Source organism: Carassius carassius, chromosome 3 (assembly GCF_963082965.1).
Source record: "Carassius carassius chromosome 3, fCarCar2.1, whole genome shotgun sequence".
NCBI lineage: Eukaryota > Metazoa > Chordata > Actinopteri > Cypriniformes > Cyprinidae > Carassius > Carassius carassius.
In genome coordinates this window covers 36785700-36807310 of record NC_081757.1, presented here as the reverse complement: position 1 = coordinate 36807310, position 21611 = coordinate 36785700, and the positions used below count along the sequence as shown (strand labels likewise).

At 39.0% G+C, this 21611-nt stretch overlaps 2 protein-coding genes across 3 annotated transcripts; both read left to right on the top strand.

Annotated features, from left to right (window-relative positions):
• The first annotated feature begins 5081 nt into the window (after positions 1-5081).
• On the top strand, positions 5082-13627 carry jph3a (junctophilin 3a). The gene is made up of 5 exons (XM_059537028.1): positions 5082-6331; positions 8135-8897; positions 9083-9207; positions 9474-10786; positions 12060-13627. Exons 1-5 carry the CDS (start codon positions 5950-5952, stop codon positions 12138-12140), a joined length of 2664 nt encoding a protein of 887 aa, XP_059393011.1. The 5' UTR covers positions 5082-5949; the 3' UTR covers positions 12141-13627.
• Positions 13628-14882: 1255 nt separating this feature from the next.
• LOC132125981 (zinc finger protein 319-like) lies at positions 14883-21415 on the top strand. Of its 2 annotated transcripts, none has more exons than XM_059537027.1 (2): positions 14883-15057; positions 17693-21415. In XM_059537027.1, the coding sequence occupies exon 2, from the start codon at positions 17908-17910 to the stop codon at positions 19678-19680; it is 1773 nt and encodes a 590-aa protein (XP_059393010.1). In that variant the 5' UTR covers positions 14883-15057; positions 17693-17907; the 3' UTR covers positions 19681-21415. The 2 variants fall into 2 exon arrangements, with proteins under 2 accessions (XP_059393010.1, XP_059393009.1); XM_059537026.1 differs by having other exon boundaries at positions 14883-15083.
• The last annotated feature ends 196 nt before the right edge of the window (positions 21416-21611 follow it).

Below are 21611 nucleotides of genomic sequence, written 5' to 3'. Positions count from 1 at the left end.
TGGCATGGTGCATAAATATGGTCTTTTAACTTATAATGCCCTGTTCCGAACTGGTTTAAAATGCATTTTCAGTGATCCAATCACAAGTGGACTCCCAGTGAGTGTGTCTTTCCCAGACCAGTTCTTCTGAGGATTCTATGTTAAAATATTAGCTATGTTCTGTGTCACTCCATATGATATCACCATGCTGTATAGGCTCTTATGTGTCCTCCGCACCTCAAGGATGCCGGGTACAGTGCTGAAAAAATGCTGAACTGTATCATGAAACCATCACTACAGGTGTTTTTCCAACAGGTATTAGCTAAGAATGCTGAGAATTCTGGGCCGGTAACAGATTAGAGAAAACATTAAAAATCCTCTTAAACTCTAAAAGTGTCCAGTCCTACCCCTGGAGTGTCAGTTTCCTGCAGAGGTGGTGACCCTTCAGGAGTAGGACTGGACACCCCTGCTTTAATGTCTGTAGTGCATGTAGTTCATACTGTATGTAGTTACTCTAACTGCACAATGCTTTTAATGAAATCAGCAACGATGCTACCGGTTTCAACATTCAACATCTCCCTCTCATATACTGTAGGCCAGGCCTCATAAAGAAAGGTAACCTCCTTACATGGGGAAAGAGAGAATCCACTCACAGATATTGCAACAGATCTCGGGGAGATTAGGAAGAGTTGAAGTAGATCTGATCACATCATAAGAAATAATGCAGTGTGGTTTTTCTCAATGAGGGAACATGATGTGCCACTAGCCACTGACACGTCTGATCTGCTTGTTCTCGCAGTCTATGTGTCTAAGTGTATGTGGCAGCTATCTGTAAGTACATACACCTGCATATGCCTTGTCTTTTAGCCCATGCATCCGACATGGGATTTATTTAATTGTCATTCTGCTGTGTTTTAACAGCTGGCAGTATAAAAAGGATTTGGTTATTTATTTTTCACAGGTTTCATCCTATAGTCCAACGTGCCACATAGAAAATCATACAACACAATCTTCAGTGAAGTCACTCCCTCAGTAAATCACCAATAAATGCTGGAAACATTCCCATCAAGAGTCCACTGAGGTTCAAGCCAGCAGGAATCAAGTGTGGTGTAATAAGAATTTCCACTTGACACTGTAGTAAAACTGATTTTTGATTGGGGAAGTCGTGGCCTAATGGTTAGAGAGTCGGACTCCCAATCGAAAGGTTGTGAGTTCGAGTCCCGGGCCGGCAGGAATTGTGGGTGGGGGGAGTGCATGTACAGTTCTCTCTACACCTTCAATACCATAACTTAGGTGCCCTTGAGCAAGGCATCGAACCCCCAACTGCTCCCCGGGCGCCACAGCATAAATGGCTGCCCACTGCTCCGGGTGTGTGCTCACAGTGTGTGTGTGTGTGTGTGTTCACTGCTCTGTGTGTGTGCATTTCGGATGGGTTAAATGCAGAGCACAAATTCTGAGTATGGGTCACCATACTTGGCTGAATGTCACTTCACTATATTTTGTTGTAGAGAGTGAAGACATCAGTAATGCTGAATTATGAAGAGGCTGAAGAACAAAGAGGTTGGTGTTAATTTATGATTGTTCAGTAATTGCTTTGTTTTACAAAATTTGCCCTTTAAATTTCCTTTAAATTAAAATTGGTTCCCCTTGAATTTCTTTTTCATATGTTACTATGTTTATTATAGAACTGATGGAATCGAACAAGGAATGTCAAGCGCAGATTAAAAAGGAGGAGAATCAGGAAGCTCCCAATAAGGTAATTGGAGAAAACTCTTGGTTAGTGGTTCACAAACTTCAGAGGGTTTCTCACATGAAAACCAGAGGCCAAAAATAATTTTACATGCCACCACTTTTCCCCAAATAGGACACCTGAAGTATCACATAAGAATCCACACAGGTGAGAGGCCTTACTCATGCCATTTGTGTGTTAAAGGTTTCACTTATATGCAAAGCCTCGGATTTCACCTTCAGTTTCACTCTAGAGAAAAGCCATTATGCTGTGAACAGTGTGGTCAAAATTTGTTTTGAAGTCATTGCTGAGAAGATCCTTTGCTGATCTATTGCTGTTCCTGTGGCTCATTGGTAGAGTATTATGTTAGCAGCGCAAGAAGTTGTGGGTTTGATTCCCAGAGAACACGCATACTAGCAAAAAATAAATAAAAAATAGCCTGAATGCACTGGAAGTTGCTTTGGATAAAAGCGTATTCTAAATGCATAAATTAAATGAAGATAAGCATTCAAATGAGCAGCTCTGTTTGTGGGAAGAGTTTCATATTTCTTGACTTTTTTTTACACAGCACCAGAAAATACATCGCGGTGTGACATCTCTTGTTTGCTCTGAATGTGGAAATTCCTTTATGAGAACCTGAGACTTGGAGCGGCACAAAAGAATCCATACTGGAGAAAAACCTTTGAAGTGCTCACATTGTGGAGTCTAGAAACATGGTGAAACATGAAAGAGTGCACACTTGAGAGAAGCCGTACCACTGCCTTTCATGTGGGAGGAGTTTTAGACAATCACATCATTTTAATTTGAATGCACTTAATTTATCTGTTTATATCAACATTAACACAAGCATGCAGTACATGCAATATTTTTTAAGAACAGGTGTTGTAATCTGTTTTCTGTTGCACTGCGAACAAAACTGGCCAACCATTAAGAACTGCACTTTTGGTCACATGCACACACAGAGCTACTGCGGTTACATAAAACTACTATTGGTAGCAAATAGCAGAGAAATGATCCAGAACTAGCTCTCTTGTCTCTGTAAACTTGCTTTGGTAATGTTTGATAAAACTATAGTGAATACAAAAGACTAAAATACTGTTTCAAAACTTCTTTCTTTTTCAAAGTTTCTGCTCCTCTAGAAGATCACCTAATGTCAGTAAAATAGCATTTTAATTTAGCATGTATGCCATTTAACACATTAATCTGCAAAGACAAATCACATGTGAAAAAAAAATGCTCATGCTAAATATTAATTTCTTGTGGTTAGCATATGTGGGATTGGAGAATTATAACTTCAAGCTAATGACATGCAGTTATTGAAGAATTGATTTTTAGTGCAGTGAAAGATGTTACATTGTTTAACAACAAAATCTTGTGAGTTGATGATTTTTTTCCGAGCAATTCATTTTTGTAAATGATTTTTTATGCATTTGTTTTAGTGCAATGTATATAACTTTCTAAGTTAAAGAAAATCCTTGAAATTTATTATGGGCTATGCCTTTATTTTCGACCTTTTATGCAGAAGGACCTTTTATAAAAAAATTTCAGTATTTTCTGTCTGTGGTATCGTTATTGAGAGAACTGATTAATATTTGATTATTTTTCCCAACCCCCATTAGTAGCCTCAAAACCACAAAATGTACTGAGAGCATAGAACAAATCGTTTCAATTTAGATTTTCAATATTGTATTAACATTGTGTACAGCATGGTTGAGGTACTCTTGATAGCAGAAACAAAAGTGTGACTAAATAGTCAGATAAGAAACATGCACTGGTGTATTGCTTTGCAACTGGGGCCTGTAAGCCCCATTTTACAACACCAGATGGAGCAACTGCAGATTTTCATTGCTTAAAGGGATATTTCATCTAAAAAATTGTATTCTTTAATCATTTATTCACCCTCATATCCTTCAAATCATGTCATTGTGTTATTTGTCGATACAATGTAAGTCAATGGCCAGGTGAAAATAAGTGCTTTTACTTGTTTTAAGAATGAGGTATCATATTTTTTTCTGAAAATAATATTAGCACTTGTATTAGCACACACAGAACATTTTAATAGCATTTCCTTTTCATTTCATTTATTACAATTAAATAAACCTGAATTCAGAAATCCTATGTGCACCTTTCAGTGCCGATTTTTATTTTATACATCAGGCCCCTGTAACTTGATGCCATTGGAATATAATGAAGCAGTGAGGCTGTTTTCATTTTTTAAGGTGAAGAAGCACAGATGTTACTTGCCAGTGGCGAAACTGTGTACTTAGATCTAATTCATTATTGTATTGTTAGCACTAATGTTGCTCCTCTTAAGAAGTAGGCCTCTAAGAAGTAGGCTTAACAAATTTCTACCAAATGGTAAATGTAGCCTACCTAACAAAACAAATGACCAAGCTACATAATGATATTTTATAATGATAATTTCTAATGACAAAAATACGATTTTATTACCAACCCCTCTGCATCCATCTACCTGCATGTCAAATATTTTCAAACACTGTATATCACGATTTCAATTACTGGCTGTTTCTAGGACTTATCCATCTGAAAGCTCTCCCTATCATAGTATATAGAAGCCAAGTGGGGCAAAAAATAAATAAAGTAAAGTGCGCTTATCATGCTAACATAAACTGCCAGTGAAGAACAGCATTCAGGCAGGACCCAAAATTGAATTTTATAGGCTGTTTAATGAATATTGATCTTATCTCAGTATTTGATTTTAGTGCTGTTTAGGCATATGCATATTGTATAACCTTTAAAGAAGGAGGGCCATTAAACATGAGCATAAATTTAAAAACTGATGCAAGAAAACATCTATTTTTTTCTCTCTCTCTGATGAAGGTGGATGTATCAAACATAAAACAGAGAAGAAGTCGTATAAAATAATTTATCTTTCATGCATTCCTACATAATGCATCAATGTCAGCAAATAAGGTCTAAGTCATAACATGCACTTTAAAAAATGTGCATGTTTGTTATTAGCGGTTCATCCAGCTTTCAGTTGTTTTATATTAAATATAAGATATATATATATATGAATAAAAATTTTAATAGCACTCTTGCTTTAGATTCACTTGAACTTGATAGAGTGTGTGTTGAGCATGTTTAAAAATAATTTATTTATCCAATTAGCATTTCACTGGTTATTGCATTATAATGCGATGAGAATCTATACTATATTTGCATTTCTTATCTAATGTTTCTTGAAGCCCTGGGAAACAAATAACATAATGCTGTTATGCAGATTTAATTACAGGGTATCATAAGGGAAATGGGTAATTAGGGAAGCCACTGTATGCATATAACTTTCTTATCCTCTATCCCTTTAAGAACAACAAGGAGAGCATGAGTGGGGGAGGGGAATGGGTTGGGGTGGAACAGTCCTGTAATGAGCATATTCTAGAGACAGTCAGCATCATATGGCTTCAGACCATCTTGGATACCCACCTTTAAATATGCACGTAAAAATGAAGGCGGAGGGGACTAAAGAGCAGGATTAAACCGATTTTTGACGCTTTTAACCAGTCTTCCAGGAAAGAAGCTTCACCTCTACACCACAGCAGGAGCGCAGAAGGGAAAAGAGAGAGCGAGAGGGAGCAGCATTAGGAAAAATGCCGTGCTCGATTGATCTCATTTAACACATAAGTGAGGAAATACTGTCATTTGATTTGGAAAACATGATCTAGAGGGAGGCCTAAACACCATCCATGCTTTGAGGCTATGGATGCTCTCCCACATTTCTGCATTTTTGTGAGCCGGAGCGGTATGTTTGGGGGCCGTGTAATGTCTGTTTGAGTGTATCAATGCTGCTGCTGAGTGGATCTCTTTGGCTGTGGAAAAAAACGAGGCCTTGTTTGCCTGCTGATCTCCACGCAGGGAACGCGGGACGCGGCTGTGTGCCTCAGCCTGTTGGGACTGTGCAGAGAGGAAGGGAGAAGCTCACCATCTGCATGCCCGTTGGAAGTAGCATGCACAATAAAGACATCCAATACCAAAAGCCACGCACACTCAGGCAGGAGCTATAACACCAGGATGGTAGTCTGGTAGATTCTTTTTCACCCCTTTAAATCGTCTGGGCTTAAAAGCACTGCTTTTTTTCTATACTTTCAAAATCTACTTGAAGGATGGGAGGAATATTGCTGTAACACTTCCTGTATAATTGATCGCTGTCTTCCTTTTTTGCTTGCCAATTGCAATTCATCACTTGACTTTCTAAAGATTTGCCAAAACCTGTTTCATGCATGTCCACTGGAGGCAGGTTTGACTTTGATGATGGGGGGTCGTACTGTGGAGGGTGGGAACAGGGCAAGGCGCATGGCCGAGGGGTCTGCACAGGGCCTCAGGGCCAGGGGGAGTATGCGGGGGCCTGGAGCCATGGATTCGAAATTCTTGGAGTTTACACTTGGCCCAGCGGAAACAGTTACAAAGGAACCTGGGCACAGGGCAAGAGGCATGGCATTGGCATGGAGAGCAAAGGGAGGTGGGAGTACAAGGGGGAATGGACACAAGGGTTCAAAGGCAGGTACGGGAAGTTGGAAAGCACTAGCAGCGGTTCCCGTTATGAAGGCACATGGAGCAATGGCTTACAGGATGGATACGGCTCAGAGACCTATTCGGATGGAGGTCAGATTCTAAAAGTATTCGCTGTGTTCTGGTAGCAGCAAAGAACTAATGTTAAATCATTAAGCATGTTAAATGAATACACCTGTCAGCTTTTAAAATGCTTCCCGTATCTTTGAAAAGTTGTTCTATTAACGTCAAAGCCTGTGCTTCCAATCAAGCCTACAGTATTTTGGCACACATTCATCTGTCATTTGATAGAAACTAGATTAAGTTGGCAGATGCCTGAAGCAAAACCAGTGGAAAACCACTGATCTTTGTAAGTAGCAACTTATATTATATGTAAATTGACAAGAGACAGCACTTGCATAGCTGGAGGAGAAAACAGCCAGGAATTAATCTATTAAATAACAGAAATGGAAAAAAGAAAGTGTTTTAAACGATAGCTCTGCTTCCACTTATATAACATTGTAGTAAAATAGTGAGACTGCTTTGCTTTAGAAAAGTTATGAAACATTTTAGACTATACAGAAAATAATTAGCATGTGCTTTAAAGCATAACATTTCGCCATATGAACTAATTCACCATGCGTATCTGAAGCACATACGCCTCTGTACAGTAAATTACCATGGAAACCGACCGACAGCAGGTCATTATGTCACTATAGACTCTTGGCTGTGCTCGCTGATTGGCTGTTTCACATTCTTGTGTAATCCGCTTCCTGGCGTGTTTCGGAGATTAATGCGGAAAATATTGTGATTTGGTTATAATTCATGTCTTTGTACACTAGAACGGATTATTTGGGAAACAGAAATAAACGTTTGTGTTTGCATTACACGACAGACGCCCCCTTTTAGATCGGGTTAGAATTAAATCCAAAGCAGAATGCGATGGACATGTATTCAGTAGTTAATCATTTCGCTCGTTGATTAAACAGGACTTTAATATTTTGCCGAGATCCCCAACAATAGCGAGATAACGCGTGTCTAATGTTTCAGCACCCTGGACAGTTACTATCGCTAAGCAGCATCTGTTACATTTCAGACTGTCACTGTAACAACGTAAAGCCTCGCATTTATTCGACAACATGATCTCGCCTTTTCTCGAACGTTCCAAATTACTTTAGAAAATCATGTAATGTATAAACAAATAACACAAGTCACTTGAAGTAGAAATGTGAATACTCACGGACATGCATTTATTTACTAGGTTTTTTTCCACCCGTTTTTTTTATGTGTTTAAAAAGCGGCGACTTTAGAATTCTTAACTATTGTTAAGCAGAGTAAAAGCTTAAAAATTAATAGTAATAAAAATAATAATAAGGAAAAGCTACAAATACACAAACAGTGTTAAATGACATTTAACATTGACATTTAATAATAAAATATTGTTGTTATTTTTTTCTGATTTTAGTAAATGCACAGTGTATAACTTATATAGCTATAATAATAAACAAATACAGACAAAAAAATACTTTCCATTATCCATTCCTTTTGTGCCCCATTTGACTGTCTTTTTACAGCAGCACTTTTTAACAGTTATTGAAGAAACTTTAGATTTATAGATCTGTTGTTTGTCTCATATACAGTAAATGTAATAAGTCTTATAAGATACATAAAATTTCAACGTTTAAAAATCACATCAAATTTTTTAATGACCTCAAATTAGCATTTTTGTCATTGTGCACAATGACCTCATAAATCTGGAAGATTCTGAGATGCAAATAGGTGTCTATGAAAACATAGTGGTACATATTGTCATTTAGTGTTTTGGAAAGAAATTAAATCAGAAAGGCATTTTACCCCTATTGTACAAGTCATCTGAATAATGATATAAACTTTGCTCTATTCCTGTTCCTCTCACAGGCACATACCAGGGCCAGTGGTTGAGCGGTATGCGTCATGGCTATGGAGTGCGACAGAGTGTGCCTTATGGCATGGCAGCCATCATCTTCTCTCCTATGTGCACCTCAATAAACTCCCTACGATCTGATCACAGTGAAGGGGCCCCCACTCCAGAAGATGGCTCTGGTGTCAGTGGGGTATCTGGCAGCCCAGTGGGGCGCAGTGGCTTTGTACTTTGTGCTCACAGTGAAGCAGACAAGCACAGGAAGAGGAAAGGTCGCTTCCGACAGTCCATACTGAGTGGTTTGAAGCTGCGGAGGTCTGAGTCCAAGAGCTCTCTGGCCAGCCAGTTAAGCAAGCAGAGTTCCTTCTGCAGCGAGGGAGGTATGAGCACAGTCAGCTCAGCTGCCTCAGACATCAACTCCAATGTCAGCTTAGGTGAAGCGGAAGCAGGGAGCAGCGTGGATGCCACTGTCACCGAAACATATGCTGGCGAATGGAGGAATGACATGCGATCAGGGTGGGGTGTAAGTCATCGCTCCGATGGACTTCACTATGAAGGTGAGTGGTTTGGAAACAAGCGGCATGGCTATGGCTGCACCACTTTTCCAGATGGAACCAAGGAAGAGGGAAAATACAAGCAGAATGTTCTGGTGAGTGGAAAGCGGAAAAACCTAATACCACTACGTACCAGCAAAATCCGTGAAAAAGTGGATCGTGCTGTGGAAGCTGCCCAGAAAGCTGCAGACATTGCCAAGCAGAAGGCTGAGATTGCATTGTCCAGGTAAGATGTAATAATGTCACACATAAGAGTGCAATCACAATTAGGGATGATCTACAAAGTGTTACAAAGATGACCATTTGAGCAAGACAACTAAATAAAACTAAATACAAGCTTAATTATAGGTAAAATTTGGAGGAAATTATGATCATTATCAAAGGTGAACCAAACTTTCTTACTTTCTTCAGGATGAGCCATGCTAGAGGAAAGGCAGAGGCTGCAGAGGGAGTCGCACAGAGAGCCCAAGAGGAGTGCCATCTGGCCAGGGCTATAGCCAAAGAACTTTCCCCCTCTATCCATCGCTATGGGAATGGTCAGTAAAAAAAATAAATAAATAAATAAAACAAAATGAAAACTCACAAACCAATTTACATGAAATAACGTAACATACTTCCCCATAAATCATTATTCAGTATCTGTAATGCATATAAGAATGGAACTGTTGTGTACTAAACTTATTCCATGTAATGTTTGGCCAACATCAGCAATGACCAAGTCTAATTCTATCTTTTTTGATTATGAGGGTATTTTATAATTCATCACTTGATGTGACCATGTTTTTATATTTACGTTTACTAGGAATGGAGTGCCAGAGACCAAAGCATCAGGACAGGAAAGAGAAAGACCAGGAGGTTGTCTCGACTGGTACAGACAGCCCTGAGCTCTGCACACCAGACACAACACCCCCACCCCAGACACCTGACCTGAGCCCAGTTCTAAGCAGCCCCTCCTCACCTCCCTGCAGCCCACCTACTCATCGCACTAGGAATGCTTGTTTTATGCGGCAGAGCGCTGTGGATGAACAAGGAGGGGCCGAGATTCAGGTTCTAATAGAAGGTAGAGGCATGGACAGCATGAGAAGTGGGGCCAACAGTTGGACTGCTGAGATGTGTCCTCACAGAAGAGGAAGCAAAGGGGAGAGCAGTCGCTCTACAACTCCATCCTTGCTGGAAGAGGAGATCGGTCATGTTAATGGACATGAGAATTCCTTAACTCATCACCCATGGGAGAACGGCTCCTCTAATCACAAGCCCATTGAGCATATGGCCCCTGAGAAGGTGTGGGATGAAATGTCCTCCAACCAAAAGCCCTTGAAGCATGTTTCCTTAAATCAAAAATCCAGGGAACATACAATTTCCAGGGAAAGAGAACGGGAGCATAAACCATCCAATCACAAATCTGTTGATCGCGACTCTTCCAAGTTCAAACCACAGGTGCACATATATTCCAATCACAAGTCAGCTGGTCATAATTTGTCCAATCACAAGACCAATGAGCATGCTTCCTCCAGTCACAAACCAAAGGAGTTTATTTCTGCAAATGAAAAACCACACGTTTCTTACCACTATAAACCCCAAGAGCATGTTTCCTCCTATCACAAACAACATGAGCATGTCCACTCCAACCACAAGCCAAGAAAGTCTTTTACCAATCATTCGATTGTTGAGTCTAGCTTGAATGCATACCAGCTATCAGACTGTGGAGCCAACAACTCCAATCTGGAATGGACTGTTGAAAACAATTCCCAGTGGACCTCTTCTCATTCACATCTGCAGGAGAAAGAAGGGGAAAATGATTATCGGGTTGAAATGAGGTTCCAGCCCCTAGACTCCGTTTCCCATCAGAACTTTGGCTCTGGCATGAAATGCTCGGGTCTCCAAGGGCACAATTTGCAGAGACTACGTCAGCGAAACCATGAAGGCAAAGAATGGGGTCTTTCAGCCAGGGAGGGTTCCATGGACTCTGTGCAGATGCTTGACACCTTGAATGTTGGGGTTGATGTGGAGGAATGGCCTTTGCACAGGGACATTACTCTTTCACCCCCTTTAACATCTACTCCAGAATCACTGGAACAAGAAGGAGAGCATCTGAACCTGAGGAAAACAAACTCAGTAAGTAAATAGCGTGAAGGCCTTTGGGTATGAAAGGTGACAATCTTCGACCTAATGCTATCGTTTAATCGAGCATCATATGTGACCCTGGATAACAAAACTATTCATAGTCCATAAAATTCCATAAAAAAACTAAATATTGAAAAAAAATCACCTTTAAAGTTGTCCAAATAAAGTTCTTGCGTATTACTAATCAAAATGTAAGATTTGATATATATTCATGGTAGGAAATTTACAAAATATCTTCATGGAACATGATCTTTCCTTAATATCCCAACGATTTTTGGCAATAAAAAATAGTTAATTTTGACCCATACAATGTATTGTTGGCTATTGCTACAAATACACCTGTGTGACTTAAAACTGGTTTTGCGGTCCAGTGTCACATATTTTGATTTTGTTAGTAAAATCACATTCCATATAGAGAAACTGATTCCTAACGACAGAGTTTATACCTTTCGAGACAACCTACCATGAGCTCAGAGGTGCTTAAAAGATGATATATGCTGAGAAGCCACAAGGCAATGTAATTAAAATTGTGTTTAACACAGAAGCTCAGTTCTGGGTGTAGAGCTACACTACCCATAATTCAGAAGAGAGCTCCACCAAGCTACAATTACAATGGAAATATAAGTGCTCCAAATACACTCAGAAGTGACCACTAATTTCCATTAAGCATTACAAATGACTCAATTATTCAGTCTGACTATTGAGCTACTAATGGAGTTTTTAACAATAATATAGTATTTTGGCATTTATACGGTATCTGTACTGTTTCTGATTAGATTCCATCATTTGTATTGCTTCGTGGAATGTGTAGTTCATGTAGTTCTTAATGAAATGATTAAAGACCTTTTTCCTTAATTTACTATTGTGGTGAACCAGATCTCAGAGCTGGTTGGTTTCTTTCAAGGTTTAGACCTCCGTAGAGAAGATTTTTCAATCCCTAAGGAGAAAATGAATAGAAAAATACTTCTGGAACCCAGGCAACAGAAAAAAGTGAATACTCTTAGGGTCACCTTTGGTCTCTGTTTGCTGTGTAAAATGCTACATTATGTATATTGCACTTGCAAATATTAGGAAGGAGCAAATTGTATCTAATACTATATAAAATATAAAGTATATATATATATATATATATATATATATATATATATATATATATATATATATATATATATATATATATATAAAAGTATATTAAAAATATATAAAATATGTTTAAATCTGCAATGCATTGTTTTAAATAAGATATTTTACTCTCTTTCTGCAGGGCTCCAGCTCTGTCCTGGTGGTCATGGTGATATTACTCAACATTGGTGTAGCCATTTTGTTCATTCATTTCTTTATTTAATCATATGGCCTATAGAATGTCAATAACAGCATTAATCATCATCAAGAGTAAGATATGCACACTTAGCACCACGTCTAAATATAAGGAACCCAAAATCACAGTAGTAAATGTCCGTGTAAGTGTGGCAAGCCCATGTAAATTGTAGACTTCTTTTATGGTCAGATTTATTATATAATTCCATTATAATCCATTAGTTAACTTTGCTTACTTTTTCCTCCATTCATAATAAAGGTCCATTTACAATATTCTGTAGAAATGAAGTATTACACACGTTTAGGTTTTTTAATATACAGATTGTCTGATATGTTTTACCACATATTTAAAAGTTACAAAATATTATTTCACACTTATTTGTTTTCTTTTTAAATGCACACAAGGCCATTATTGAGTAACAAGACTGAAGATTGTGCAAAGACAGTCTTGTGGATTTATGTACTATGATATAGTTGATGTAAGATGCGATTCACACTTATATATAACCAAGACTACACATACCCCCACCCCCTTCACTGTATGCCAGGGTACAGCCCTACATGATCGCTGCAGACGCTCATTACATCATCCATAGAAATCAACCCTCTCATCTACATACCCAGATCTGACACACCTATAAGTCTGTGGTAACAGCTATCTTAAAGGGCTTCATCATATAGTGCATTCCCATTAAACTCATGCCATTTGAATCAGATAAGCCTGAAGAATTCTCTCTATACTTAAGAATCCCCCCTCACAGAATTTCAGCACAATCCAGTCATGTAGTTCATTTTGAAAACACATTTTGAAAACACATTCACCATTGAAACACTGCTATGCCAAACTCACTACTAAAGAACCTTCTGTGATGTCACATCTGCTATGGGACATAAAAGTACAACAGAGGTACAGCAGTGGCTGAGTATTCCGGCTCATACTGGATAAAGTCTGAGACTGTTACCTTATGACCACTGCTTTCAATATATATTATTCTATATTACTGAACATTTAACATATTTTAACAAGTTTGCAAGATATCATTGATATGCTGAGTGCCTTTTTTAATTGAGAAACCATCCCAGCGAGCAGGTTATGTACTGTTGACCGCTCATACAGAGGTCACGTGAAATGATTTGTCTCTCTCCCACCCCACCTTTGATCAAATCAAGTTGGCTTAAGATCTGAGCCTAAGTCTGTGGAGATTTTTACAGCATGTTTGTTAGCCTGTTCTCTTCTGCTGTTACTCTTGTGTGATTTTCTGCCTGTCTCTCTGTCCAGCAACTTAAAAAAACAATTGGGACTGAAAGCAGTTTAAAAATACCAGCTTATGTTTCTCAGTGGGACCTGACTGAAATTATCTAAATTAATGAATGATAAACTGCTATTGTATATTTTATACTATTCATCCAGTGATGTTGTGAGATCATTGCATGCCTAAGCATGCCCTTTCTTACGCAATGATTTATGAGATTGTTTCCAAGTTATGTGGAAAATTAATAAAATGTTTGAGGTTATGTCGTGACTTATGGTTGTCAACTAAAACATTCACACACACACACACACACACACACACACACACACACACACACACACACACACACACACACACACACACACACACACACACACAGTCTTCCATTTTTATATCAGATGTGGATTTGGTAATCAACAAATAAAGGAGCCATGGCATAAGCCATTACAAAGAGATGAGCCACTCATACTTACATGATGAGAGAATAAATGTTAATGCTTAATATGGAGTTTGTAGCCTAGTTCCACCTTACCAAAATTATTTTGAAAGTGGCATCACGACGCCCTCTGTGGTAGCTGTAGGACTGGACATCCCACCTTACAGTAAAAAGGGCCAGTCTTATATTTGTTTATTCTAGCGTGCACATTAACTGAACTTGCCTAAAAGAAAAAAAGATTTGTCACTTTTTGATGTGGTATTTATGATACCACTGTTGACAGATATTATTTCTGACATATTTTTTAACGAAACTTGTTTAGATTTCAAGCTCTCTTTGTTAAAGTAGATGTAGAGGACCAGTGGACTGACTTGTGAATTTAAAAGGACTCATTGTATTCAGGGCATAACCAACTTTAATATAATGAGTCATTTTTATATTAATCTTTATATATATATATATATATATATATATATATATATATATATATATATATATATATATATATATATATATATATATATATATATATAAAATACATCCCTCTAAACACCCCTTAACCTTGAATATTTGGTTACATTTTTCATAATATTAGACTGCGTTGTCTTTCTGTAGATGGACTGATTTGTATTTTAATACCAGAAACTGTAGTGGATTCACTGATCAATGTCCTAATAATACACCAAGAATAAAACGTCGGATTTAATAATAAATGACATATCTTAAAATACACACATACATGATGGATTTTCTTCATTATTTTGAATAATTCCTAAGAATCCACTAATTCCTTTAGGATTTGCACAAAGGCTGTACTCGGCCAATGGAGTCGAATAAAACTGTATACGAAAATTAGCCATGGTTTTATTGTAGTAAAAGTGTAGTAACCATGTTTTTTTTTTTGGCGTAGGCTATTGATTACTATTTGTTTAAGCACCGTTTTACTTAAATGACACGGTTAAACTATGTTTAGTGTAACAAAACCATGGTTAATTTGTGGTTACCATGGCTTTACTATAGTAACCGTGTTTTGGGGTTTAATATGTAGTAAAATCTGTGATTTTCCATCGCCTTGTTTCCGCCCATATCATCGGGGTGTCCGCCTTGTTCGAGGGGCTGGTCGTAGAGGTCCTATGCGTCACGTTTATTTGGGCCTTCTGCATCCAGTGGCAGGGAAGCGTCCGATTTTTTTTCTCTGCCTGCCTTAAAACGTCCTGTTTATATTTATTGCAGGCGTGGATCTTCGGGAAAACAAGGTATCAAAGGAAAAACGCGACGCAAAGTAGGTTAAGGCCAGTGAGGTGGCGGCGGCTGCTGCCTCTTTTAGCGCAATGGCTACAGTTTAGCGTACTGGTAAACACATTTGCATGGGCTTTGCGTATAATTTGCACGTAGTTCTGCAGACGCGTTATGCATTTTGGCGATTTTGCATGTGTGTTTTGTGAGTCATATAAAATGTAGCGATTGCAGACGGGCAGATTGAAATAACGTTAGAGAAGAGCATTAGCAGCGATGGCTAGCCCTGACTGCAAGTGTGCATCGGTCAAAAGCTAACTGAAGTTTTTTTGCACACAAACTGCTAATAGAAAGCAATGAAACCGTTTTATGCTAGGCCTTACGATATGGCTATGCATATGGATTTCTAATACACGAAGCATGGCTTATTTTCTGCATCAGTCAAAGAATTAAGATCATCAAAGGAAATTCCAAATGTCTCCCTTTTTCCCGGCTAACGTTAGCAGGCAGTCGGCTTTACTATTCGTATTTAGATTCTTAGTGTTGGCATTGCATGGCATGATTATTTATGTTTTATTAATATTATATTTCATACATATACTGTTCTTGTCAAATGTGTGTGAGCATGTTGGAATGGGAATTTTGATTTGGATTCAGTTACATTGGACTATAACAGTGTATATATAATATACATGTGATTTTTTTTTTTTCATAATCATTATTAACAAAACTCAGGGCTCCCACAAGATAGCAGATAAATTATTAAGTTTGCGAAAAGCCATGGAAAATATATATTTTTCTTCTTCTAGTTGATTTTAGCTTATAATTTTATCAGCTAGAATGGGCTTTTTTCTCAGTGAGATCTAAATAATGCAGTGGTTCTTTTTGACCTCCCATCTGTACAATTAGTTTCTGTTCTTTCAGTAACTATTCTTAAATTAAAACAAAATAAATATGAGGTAGGTTTACTTGTATGTCGTATTCAGTGACATTAAAGGGTTAGTTCAACGAAAAACCAAAATTATGTCATTAATAACCCTCACTTCGTTCCAAACCGTGAGACCTCCGTTTACCTTTGGAACACTGTTTAAGATATTTTAGATTTAGTCCGAGAGCTCTCAGTCCCTCCATTGAAACTGTGTGTACGGTTTACTGTAAGAAAAGGTTTGTTCAGAAAGGTAAGAAAAACATCATCAAAGTAGTCCATGTGACATCAGAGGGTCAGTTAGAATTTTTTGAAGCATCGAAAGTACATTTTGGTCCAAAAATAGCAAAAACTACGACTTTATTCAGCATTGCCTTCTCTTCCGTGTCTGTTGTGAGAGAGTTCAAAACAAACCAGTTTGTGATATCTGTTTCGCGAACGAATCATTCGATGTAACAGGATCTTTTTAAACCAGTTCACCAAATCGAACTGAATCGTTTTAAACGGTTCGCGTCTCCAATACGCATTAATCCACAAATTCTTCACGAGTGAAGAACCGATTGCATCGGTTTTCGGATCACTAGTAGTTCTTTCGGACAGTTTGATTTCAATAAACCGGTTGAAGAAAACGGTTCACCGGTTCTTTTGCGCTCAAGGTAATGGCGTCATTGGCGATGATTGCCGTTGATTCAAGCCTTCGGTTTACCCGTGCTCATAACATTAGCACAGAATCGGTTCAGAATCAATCACCAAAAGAATCAGTTCAGTTCAGACGCTCGGTGTGTCAGTCTGCTTCACACTGAATCACACATGCGCAGTATCATCAGTTCATCGGTTCTCGAATCGGACGAGTCTGACAGAAACGGTTCTTGACTCAAGAAGAGTCAATCTTTTGTTTGTTATCTGGCTCGGCTTGGTGTTCATCTTCAGTTCTCTCTTCACAGCAGTTCAGTCAGTGTACTGTTTGAGTAAATGAATTACTCTGGGATATTGGTTTGTTTGAACTCAGAGGGAGTGTCAGCCACATTAAAAAAGTTAACAGCTTGAGTCATTTGTGGATTAATGCGTATTGGAGACGCGAACCGTTTAAAACGATTCAGTTTGATTTGGTGAACTGATTCAAAAGATCCGGTTACATCGAATGATTCGTTCGTGAACCGGATATGTTTTGAACTCTCTCTCACAACAGACACGGAAGAGAAGACAATGCTGAATAAAGTCATAGTTTTTGCTATTTTTGGACCAAAATGTATTTTCGATGCTTAAAATATTCTGACTGACCCTCTGATGTCACATGGACTACTTTGAAGATGTTTTTCTTACCTTTCTGGACATGAACAGTATACCGTACACACAGTTTCAATGGAGGGACTGAGAGCTCTTGGACTAAATCTAAAATATCTTAAACTGTGTTCCAAAGGTAAACGGAGGTCTCACGGGTTTGGAACAACATGAGGGTGAGTTATTAATAACATAATTTTGGTTTTTCGATGAACTAACCCTTTAATTTAAATTATAATTTTTGTAAAATAATGTATTTTGAATAGTTTTTTGTCCCTCTTGGCTGAGATGAGAACCAATGATGCAATGTTATATTAGTACTTGTATTATGATTTACAAAATCCGTAATCTGAAAATCTTTTTGTTTTTCCAAAAGATGTGGGAGTCCCTAGTAATTCTTGCGTAAATGATTTGCTTTGTGTAATAACACACTGTTTTTCTTATTGCAGGTATGCATTTGGAGACAATTCTTTTTAGTTTACTGGAGAACATTTCAGATGCACCCCACTCACATCATGAGCAAGCTTACCCAAAAATCTTGAACCTCCCCACAAGACTATTTTAGTATAATTTCTTACCTTTCTAATGAACTAACTATCACTTGTTGGAACATTTTCGTGTATTCAGGTCCCAAAGTGCTGATCTCTAAAAGCTGAATTCATACATGTACAGTGGAACAATGACAGAAGCATGGCAACAGCAACATGCAGTGGCCCCTCCTCCTGTTGGGCACCCCCTTCTACAAGGGGCAGAGAATGCTTTGGGCAGTGCTGCATATGGCATTGTCCTACAGGCAGACCCTGCTTTACAGCAGCCTCAGCATAGCCAGCATGCACAGCAGCACCCACTGCCAGCTCAGCAGCCTCAGCTGCAGGTGGGAAGTGAAGGTGGCCACAAATGTGGTGCGTGTGGCCATGATATTTCGCACTTGGCCAATCCCCATGAGCACCAGTGCATGGTTAACCAGGACCGTTCGTTCCAGTGCACCCAGTGCATGAAGATCTTCAACCAAGCAACGGATCTTCTAGAGCATCAGTGTGTTCAGGTTGAGCAGAAGCCGTTTGTGTGTGGTGTGTGCAAAATGGGATTCTCCCTTCTCACGTCTTTGGCACAACATCATAATGAGCACAGCACTGGAAACAATCCAATGAAGTGCTCTATTTGTGAAAAAACATACCGCCCAGACTCTGCCTCTTCTAACCCTCAGCAACCCTCTACTGCTGAGACGTCCAGTGATGGGGCAGCCATGGGTTCTTCTTCCACTACAGCTTTCCAGGACTCCGACCGTCCATATAAGTGCTCGGTGTGCAATAAGGCATTTCGCCACCTTTCTGAACTCTCACGTCATGAAAGAGTGCACACGGGTGAGAAACCCTACAAGTGCGACACTTGTGATAAGACCTTTAGTCAAGCTTCTCATCTGGCGCACCACCAGCGCACTCACAGTGCCGATCGCCCGTATAAATGTGCCGTTTGCGAGAAAACCTTCAAGCACAGGCAGCACCTGGTACGGCACATGTACGCTCACTCTGGTGAGCACCTTTTCAAGTGCAACCTGTGCGAGCTTCATTTCAAGGAGTCGTCTGAACTGCTGCACCACCAGTGCCAGCCAGCTGGAGAGCGCCCCTTCCGCTGCACAGCATGTGGGAAAAGCTTCAAACGGCCCTCGGACCTAAGGCAGCACGAGCGCACTCACTCCGAAGAGCGGCCTTTCCAGTGTGAGGAGTGTCAGATGAGCTTTAAGCAGCAGTACGCACTTGTTCGCCACCGTCGTACTCACAAAAACCCAGCAGATCGCCCTTTCAAGTGCAATCAGTGTGACAAAGGTTTCCTGCAGCCTTCCCACCTGCTGTACCACCAGCATGTCCACGGTATCGAGAGTCTGTTCAAATGTGCCGCTTGCCAAAAGGGCTTCAGACAATCTGGGGAACTTCTAAGGCACAAGTGTACAGAATCAAACTCTGGATCTAATGCTGTGGAGAAGCCGTACAAGTGTGACGTGTGTGGGAAGGGCTACAAAAAGTCGTCAACGTTACAGAGGCACCAGAACTCCCACTGCACTGAAAAGCCGCTGAAGTGCTCGCTCTGCGGCCGCCGCTTCCAGTCCTCGTCTGATTTTGTGCAGCACCGATGCGACCCTGCTCGGGAGAAGCCAATGAAATGCGCAGACTGCGAGAGGCGCTTTAAATATTCATCTGAGCTGCAGAGACATCGAAGAGTCCATACAGGAGAGAAACCCTTCAAGTGTCCCACCTGTGACAAGGGATTCAAACAGCGTGAACACTTGGCCAAACATGGCATTGTCCACTCCCGTGAAGCCCAGTTCAAGTGTGTCTGGTGTGGAGAGTGTTTTGGAGAGCTTGGAGCCCTTCAAGAGCATACAGTTCAACACACTGCAGAAGGAGGGGGTTATCCTGCTTCCTCGTGCATAGAGTAGTTACTGTCTGCTTTTGCTCCTTACCAAGCGAAAATACACTTTGCATGCAATAGCAACATTGTGATTTACTTGCGTATATTTAGCGAAATCGTCCCATTTCAAGCATTGCAGTACTTGTTGGACTGGTAAGGAACTACATAATGTGTCCGCTTGTAAAAGTCTTGATGTACCGATTTTGGCAACATTGCGTCTACACCACATTCAGAAACTTGCCTCATTTCTGTACCAATCACATTGACGAACAGAACCGCACACAAAAGTGGTTGCTACTCTTAAAATAAGCTTGTAAAAATGAACTATTTTGTCTCATGTGCAACCCATTATCCATACACCATGTGCTTAGGACTGGTGTTTCAGACAACTGGAACTGAAGATATAGGTTGATTTCTGCATTGTATCTGACATTCATTTTTATCTAAAATAAGGAGAATGCAGTAATGGATCTATCAGTGACAGCTTTTCCAGAATGACACAAATTGGTACGCAATATGTTAACATCCAGGATCTGCTTTTTGGTCTTTGTGCAATTAACCACAACTAGATGTTTCATTGCATTGGTTTTGTTTATGTTTTGTTCTGAATAACTTTTAAATGAACTGCCTTTCTTCCAGTGTCTCCATCTCATGCTTCCATGTTAGCTATGGAACACTGTATGGCCATCTGGACTATATACAGTAGTGATTGTATGTATTCGTAATGTATAACTCCCATCACCTAACCCATGATGTAACAGGGTATATGTATGCATGAATAGCCTAAATAATTTATACGGTTTGTTGTAATCTGTCATTAGTGCAAACTGCTATGTTAAATTGTAGGCAAAGAACTACAAACACACACACACAAAATATATATATTAGCCATTCTTTTTCTCTAGTGCATTTTGACTCCGCTCTAATAATGACGCAATAGTTTGCAAGCAGTTCTGAGAGTAAATTTACAGTAGTTCAAAGATTAACAGTTACTTTTTAACTGCCAGGCAACAGAGAACAACAATGAAGTATTTTTGTTTGCAGATTGCAAACAGATGGTGTTGCGTTAGCTAAACGATGCTGTAGAATTTGTAAAGTTATCTGTACATGGATGTTTTGTATCGCTTTGACATGAGTACAAGTGCTAGGATTTAGTATCTGTTTGTGTATCATCATACTGTAGACTGTGCTTGTGATTGTTTCCTCTTGTGAGGATATGTTGGTTCTGTTTCGGTGGATTATTCTTTTGCCACAGACAACTTGTTCAGTTTCTCTGCCACAAATTATTTCTTTGTTTGAAGAAATCTTCAGTTGGTATTACATTTTGTGCTTTCCGAATTGGATCGGTTGACGGTAAAACCTTTGAATTGAATTAAAATATTAAACCACAGATAAGATTGGATGCAGCTTTTGTAATTATAAAAATAAAGAAATAATTTTAAACAAATTTAAGAGTAAAAATACATGTAATGTGTCTAAATGAATCTAAAAATGCAGTATTAAGTAGTAGTATAGTGTTTTATTTTAAACTTCAGAAACCTCTTACGATGCAGTGTGTAAATGTCTAAGCACATGAATTGAATCCATATTAATGATACTTTGTATTATCCTAACAGCTTGAATGTAAACATTGCAAACATTTCTTTTTCCCTTTCGATGCCTCTGCAGGCCTTATTAACATTAATGGCTTATGTATCAGTATTGTTTGTTCTGTTACATATTTGTGTACTCTCATGTGCATTAAATGCAGAGACTGAATGGTGTCGTTGCTTGTGAAGCAATATTTTTTTAAGTTGAGACTGTTAGGGGGTTGAATCAAATTCTTTTTTTTTTTTTTTTTGTATTTTAGCAAAACAGGTTATCCCACCATCCAGCACCTACTACTGTACGTCACTCAAGCCATCCCTTTAAATGTCTGTTTCTAGATAAGACAGTGAAGAGACTAAATTTGTAAAAATG